At 28.5% G+C, this 7,514-nt stretch overlaps 1 protein-coding gene across 1 annotated transcript; it reads left to right on the top strand.

Annotated features, from left to right (window-relative positions):
• Window positions 1-4,019: 4,019 nt before the first annotated feature.
• Window positions 4,020-7,513, top strand: LOC119666988 (ran-binding protein 16-like; the record flags this gene model as incomplete). Its single annotated transcript, XM_038076266.1, has 11 exons — window positions 4,020-4,259; window positions 4,536-4,765; window positions 4,830-4,995; window positions 5,054-5,283; window positions 5,344-5,443; window positions 5,567-5,683; window positions 5,740-5,838; window positions 6,456-6,602; window positions 6,669-7,142; window positions 7,216-7,421; window positions 7,492-7,513. Coding segments are annotated over exons 1-11 (1,794 nt in total), but the record flags the coding sequence as incomplete, so codon positions are not given.
• Window position 7,514: the final 1 nt, after the last annotated feature.

Raw genomic sequence — 7,514 nt, 5'->3', positions numbered from 1 at the left:
AATATCTAAACACTATTGCGCTGAGTACTCGAACTACCAATTTAGTCTGCAAATGCTTTCTCTTTTCTATGCTAGGACTAGTTTCGGCTACTACATGTCAACAATTCTGACATTATTAAATGTAAATTACAATAATTTATTAATTAAACAATTATAACAACTCTATTTAATTTTAAATAATTTGCAATATAATTGGCTTTTCGGAAATAATACCAAAAATAAATACAAAATACTTCTCTTACTCACGTCATCCCCTTTCAATCTTCTCAACACTACTATGGGTCATTTAAAGGTGGAAGTCTATACGTTGTAGTATTTATTCTTTTATTTAGTTAAAATAAAAACATAAGAATATCTGTGCGGTGCTAAGCCATATATAAAGTTCAAAGTTAATACGGAAATTTTAATTTTTATAAAATATAATTTTTTATTTTACACTTTTATATTTGTTGCTTTGGAACACCATTTACCTCTTTGTAACGCTCTACTTTGTCACTTTTTTTAAATAATTTCTTATTATTAAAGACTTTGTAGACTCTACATACTTTGTTTAGTCATTAAATATTTTAAGTGCTTTTATTAGTTTAAGTTTTAATAAATGGTATAATTCTAATTTAACTATTTATTTAATTACTTAATTATTTATTTTATTTATTTGTTAGTCTTTCGCTATAACATTTCTTTTTAATATGCATTTTAACTTTTATATATACAATATTCTCTGACTGAACTTTAACCATAATTTTCAATCAATTTTCAAATATTTATTTCATTAACAATAATAATAAAAGTTATTTAATTAAACAATTAAAAAAAAATAATTTTTAAGTGTATGCAAAATGTACAATGTTTAAAATTGAAGTTTTTTATTTATTAAATTTATTTATTGAATAAAGTATTTTTGAAAATTATAACAATTTGTTTTTTATCTTGAATAAATAATAAAAATAACAATTTATTACTCTTTTTAATTGGGTTTTATTTTTTGAAAGGATAAAAAAGGAATGCAATAAAAGAATCATTCATTTTCAGAATGAATATCATTTTTATACACTTACAAGATATCTACAGAAAACTCAGCTAATCAGTCATTTGATTGTTCCATTATTTGCTTGTGTTCATTTCATTCACTCAAGATCTTTTACACACGTAATAACACTTGTTTTTCTGCGCAAGCATTCACTCATTCGTAATTATTTATTTGCTTGCTTGTTATAAGATTCTACACGTAACACATACAACTGCTTGTACGCATCATGATAGAGCAATAGCGAGTAGAGATCCACGAATTTAAAAATTATGGTAAATACTTCAAATAGGTGGGTATTACAAAGATTTAATCATTCAAAACTCCAATATCATTCAAATATCGGTTACTGCACATTTATTAATAATATAAACAATAACTGTATGAATTATATAGTAACAAGTAGAATAGCAAGGACAGAATAGTTATTTAGTTAACAAATTAATTCCCAGAGTTAATTGTTAAAATATTTTTGAATTTAGTTTATTTACAAAGTATTTAGAAGATCACATTAAGGGATACCTGTAGTCTATGTTTTGAGGTACGCTGTTGTGTAAAAATATAATAAATAAGATCAGTTGTGTTCACTAATTGTTTTTACTTTTGAACTATAGAATAGGGTTAAGCGATTAAAGGATAATATCATTATATATAGAGAGAAAACAGATGGTTAAAAGAAAAGAGAACTTATGCCAGTCAATGCGCCATTCAGATATTCATCTGTACAGTACTTTAACAGAAATTTACTAATTGAGAAATAATAGTGTATTTTTATAAGAAACATTTTCGTATACAGATGGTGTCATGCAACATCCAATGACAGCCAATTGAAATTCAAGGTACTGAATTACAACATGACTCCGTTTTATTCAATTCCACTCACAAGGTTGAAGTTGGGAGGTTCAAACTAAAGTAGCAGTAACATAACATCACCTTATTCTATCGAATTTTAAGTAGTTTTATTTATTTATCCCTGCCACAACAGCACTCAGTGAGAGTTTCAGATGTACGAAGAATGCCGATCAATAGGCAAGACCACCACCTAGGATTGTAGGTTTAGAACTATGGTGATCTTGAACTCACCATGACTGTTATGTGGACAGAGTCGTCACTTTTTTTCTCTTCTTTATTCGGTCCAATAGTAAAAAATGGTAGCTGAGAATAAAATAAGTAATGACTTCTATCTGCGAAGGAATTTACATTTAACAAATTGTTTTATAATTATGTATACTAAACAGTCAATACTCTTGGACTTAAGCCTTCTGGATCAGCAAATTTTTATTGGTATTACGGGTTAATGTACTTAGAATAGAAAATTTAATGAGAGCAAAAAATAATTAATTTGTGAAGCTGCAGTATATTTAGTTGTCCACGGACATTAAAGTTCTCAGGATAACTCAGTCTCTAGCCTTCAAACCCATTAAATTAAAAGTTACCTAAAGAGATGAAAAGAGATAAATTGCGTTGAATTTATCTTTTATCCTACCGATGAATGGATAAACTGTCAAAGAAGTATTTAAAAAATCGTTTTTTCAGGAAGACAAAACTTGGCAATGCTTGATTGTTTATTTTGTAAGTTTTCACAATTTCTACAACAATAATAAAAGTTTCTCTGTAAGGGTGGTTCTTATATACCAATGAAAAAGTATTCAAGCTCTCCGTATAAAAAAATTTCCTAAAATTGATCTTGTTATATGACGCCAAGTGTTCCAGAATATTATACATGATTGTAGTTTGTATTGCTTAACACTAGTTCACTAATATTAATAGAGTTTACTACTTCTGTTATAACGATCCCCAATGGCACCTACACAGGTACTAATAAGAGTATAACCAATGAATGTGAGCTAAGACATCTGGTTTTTTATCCTCTTCATTATTTCTATGTCCGGAAAACTAGTTCCACTTTTTACAAGCTTTGATTTTATGATATAAGATTAAAGATCTTTATTTGTCGATTGACTGTCATTTAAAATGACAATACTGCATTTGTCCTAGATGTAATTTGCAATTCGCTTCATCGCTTATACTTACGCCCGAAAATCCATGACTTCAATAGGTAACCGAAGAGAATGGTTTATATCTGCAAATAGGAAGAAAACTCTAGTTCCCTACGCTTTAATCCATTTTTGATCTATCTATAAAAATTAATAAGTCGTATAATGCCAGAAAGTTTCTTCTTTTCATTATGAAAAGAGTATATACAAGAAGAGTCTATATATCGTACTTTTTGATACACAGAAACAAAGGAAACTTTAAATTTATATGAATATGTTAATGCTGACATCCTTTATATCATCTATAACAATAGAATTACGTATTACGTATTAGAAATTAGTATTTTCTTTTCGAAATCAAAGATTTCAACTTCTGAATTCAGTTCAAGTGTAATGAAGTGAGTTTTTGTTTAGATTTATGAAAAAATTTTGTTCCGTATTTTAATTTTTGGAGTACTATGACTCTAAAAAGGCGTCAAATAAATATTTATATGTATTGGTTTTATATAAATATATTAAATATTGTCCAAATTAAAAACTAGGATTTAAATTAAATAATTTAAATGTTCGCACTGCGTGAAAAATACAAACAGTAAAACTGTATTATATTTTATTTTACTATAATGAAGTAAACAAATTCATATAACAGTAAATACTCGAACACTATTTTCGAGTGATTCAATGTGATCGAGTAAAATATTAGTTAGATCCGAATCATATTCGAACACCAAGTGCTCAAAGCATTAATGCACACACTTAATGCACAGAATTATACAATAAACCAAATTTATTAAGTAAATATGCATTGTTATAATTATATATTTATTACAGAATCATTAAATATGTCTAGATTTTAAAAAAGTTTTTAAATATTCCTAACAAACACATGATTATATTTATTGTTTTTCATCCTACGTATCATACTTTATTCATTTTAATACTTCCCAATTTCTTAGAAATTCACCACATCTACTGAACTCCACTGAACACACACCACGCTTCTGTGTTATTTGCAAAAAATAGAACTTTATTGTGGAACCAGCAAACTTAAATGTTGCTAATAACAATTGTCGTTAAGTGAAGAATATTTTTAGTCCAGCGATTTGTTTTTAAAGAACTAAATTTACTAACTGACGATAGCAGTCAAATGTTAGTATTTTTAGTTAAAAATTAAAAACAATAACTTTAGAGCGCACTCTTATACAAACATCGCCATATAATTGAAAATAAAAATGGTAAGCAAAACAGCATAAATAAAAATAATAAAATTTTACACTCAATGGTGAGAAACATACATTTATTTATGAAGAAATACACTACAAATCCTTCAATATTATATATATGAGTAAACAATGTATGATTATGGGTACACTAAAAACAATATATATGATAATTATTAAAGCCGCTTAATAATAGCAACTCCCTTTCAATTTAGGTTATGTTGTGGATTAATTACAAATTAAAAATATATTTTATTTACATTTTATAAGCATATACATATTTTTGTGCAGGAAGTACAACAGCTTGAAATTCTTTGCAAGCAATTGTACGAAGCAACGGACTCTGCAATAAGATCAGATGCCGAGAAAGCATTAGTGCAATTTGTTAGCAGTCCAGATGCGCTGCCGAAATGTCAGATGTTGCTTGATCGGGCGGATTCAAGTTATGCACAACTCTTAGCAGCTACCACACTTACAAAATTATTGCAAGGACTTACCTTAGAGCAGCGCATTGATATAAGGTAATGTTTAATAATTGCTATAAAATTGTGTATGTAAATATAATTCAATATATGATACTTTTAGGAGTTACGTGCTCAACTATTTGGCAACGAGACCAAATCTTGTACACTACGTGGTGCAAGCGTTGGTTACATTGATTGCAAAAATCACAAAATATGGATGGTTTGATGCATATGAATCTGAACTTATATTTCAAAACATTTTGGAAGATGTTAAAAAATTTTTACAAGTACGTGTAACTAATTAATAATGTCTATTATGTGTTAATATTATTGTTGCTGTTTTAGGGGTCTGTAGAACATTGTACGATTGGTGTTCAAATTTTATCACAATTGGTTTCAGAAATGAACACTTTCATAGAATTGGATGCAAATTTCTCATTTTTAAAGAGCCGCAAAATAGGTACTTCATTTAGGGATCATCAACTTTACGATATATTTTTATTATCTTGTTCGCTACTTGTAACTGCGAGGGACACTAGCAAAAACTTAAACTTTTTGGATGATTCTAAACGAGGGTATAGTTTTATTATACATATATAATATTTTTGAATATTTGCTATATTTAAATGTTATAGGCTTATATCGCATGTGCTTCGTTTAACAAAGAATTGTTTAAGTTTTGATTTCATTGGTAGCTCAACAGATGAATCCTCCGATGATATGAATAGTGTACAAGTAAGTGAATATTTCATTAATTCTTTTAGCTTATATTGGATTAAGAAAAAATACTAAGAATATAATTTTTATTATTATATTATAATTGCGTTAATTGTTTTCTTTATGCTTTGATTATTTCAGATACCAACATCATGGCGTCCAGCATTCCTTGATCCAAACACATTAAAATTATTTTTTGATTTGTATCAGATATTATCAAATGGTTTAGCGCAATATTCTCTACAATGTTTGGTGCAAGTAATAAATTGTGAAATTTATTGTATATTATTTCTTTAACTTGTTTCTTTTTTCAGATGACATCAGTACGTAGGTCGCTTTTTAATAATTCCGAACGCACAAAATTTTTAACTAATTTAGTGGAAGGAGTCAAAAACATTCTCGTCAATTTACATGTATGTTTTCAAATTAAAGAAATAGAAACACTGAACATATTTTCTATTTAAAAAAAAAAAAAAACTATGAATTCATCATAACAATAGTGTGTAAATGTTTCTAGTAGTGTTTTAAGTTGTTTGAGTATTATAAAAACATGCTGTTTTTATGAAAACAAGTAATTAATTGCATAAGCTATTGCGATATACATTGCTTTGGTATGTACCCTATTTCGCAAGACGCTTTAAAACAACTTCCAGTCTTGAAAAAGTGAACAGTACGTACTGTATCCGGTTTCCATTGCATGTCGCGTATTCATACCAAGCCAGCATTTTCTTCTAGAAAGTTTGTTCAAGAAAAGAGATTCATCAACAATCCAACAATGATTACCCTATACCAATTGAGGTTTGGACATAGTCATGTCCCACGTAGACATAGAAACAGTCACTTGTCATGCATAAATATATTTATCATCAATGTTTTGTTCGAACAAAAAATTATTCAAATTCTTGAACAACTCAATTAACATTTAAATATGTGATTTCTAGTATTACCAATACTTTTTTGGAATTCATAGTTTTTTTTTATCATTTGTAGTATTAATTAAAGTAAATAATAAATAAATTGTTCTTTTTAGGGTTTGAGCGATGCGGACAACTATCACGAATTTTGTAGACTCTTGGCGCGTTTAAAATCAAATTATCAATTGGGTGAATTAATAGCTGTACCTTGCTATCCCGAGGCAATAGAACTTATAGCAAAATTTACAGTAGAATCTTTACGGGTAAGAAAGAAAATTTATTCTCATATTTATTTTCAAAAAAATATAAAATGTGTAATTAATTTATAGATGTGGCAATTTGCACCTAACAGTGTACATTATTTACTGACACTATGGCAACGTATGGTGGCATCAGTGCCGTATGTTAAATCTCCTGAACCACATTTATTGGGCACATATACACCGGAAGTAACAAAGGCCTATATTGAGTCCCGTCTAGAATCGGTACCAGTAACGGTGCGTGATAATTTGGAAGATCCTTTAGATGATCTTTGTATGGTGCAGCAACAGCTAGAGCAACTGTCTGTGATTGAACGTTGTGAATATGATAAAACATGTGCTCTCCTGGTACAACATTTTGATCAAAAAGCGCGTGAATATGAAAATTTATTACAAACACCAAATGCTAATCCCATGGATATTACTATACATGAACTGCAGTTAACTTGGCTGGTATATATAATAGGTTCAGCTATTGTTGGACGTTTGGCTGTTAACTCCAATGATGAACATGATACAATGGATGGTGAATTAGTGATAAGAGTAATCCTTTAAACAAGTTTATAATGAAATCTACATTAACAACATGCATAAATTTTCTGTTTGCTGTTTTAAGGTTTTACAATTAATGAGTCTAACAGATGCTCGTCTGCCTCAAGCAGGTTGTGAGAAATTGGAACTAGCGGTATTGAGCTTTCTGGAGCAAGTGCGAAAAATGCACATCAGCGAACAAACGCAAAAAGTAAATGTTTATAAGAGACTGAGTGAGGTTTTTGGAGTAAACGATGAACAAATGCTGTTAAGTTTTATCAATCGAAAAATGTATGTTTTATTTATTTGTTCATAACAAACATTTTTAATTAATGTATTCATATAAAAATTTACAATTTAGTATTACTAATTTAAAATACTGGG

Source organism: Teleopsis dalmanni, chromosome 1 (genome assembly GCF_002237135.1).
Source record: "Teleopsis dalmanni isolate 2A chromosome 1, ASM223713v2, whole genome shotgun sequence".
NCBI classification, from domain to species: Eukaryota; Metazoa; Arthropoda; class Insecta; order Diptera; family Diopsidae; genus Teleopsis; species Teleopsis dalmanni.
Note: the sequence above shows the minus strand (reverse complement) of the source record. Positions and strands in the feature narration are given on the sequence as shown.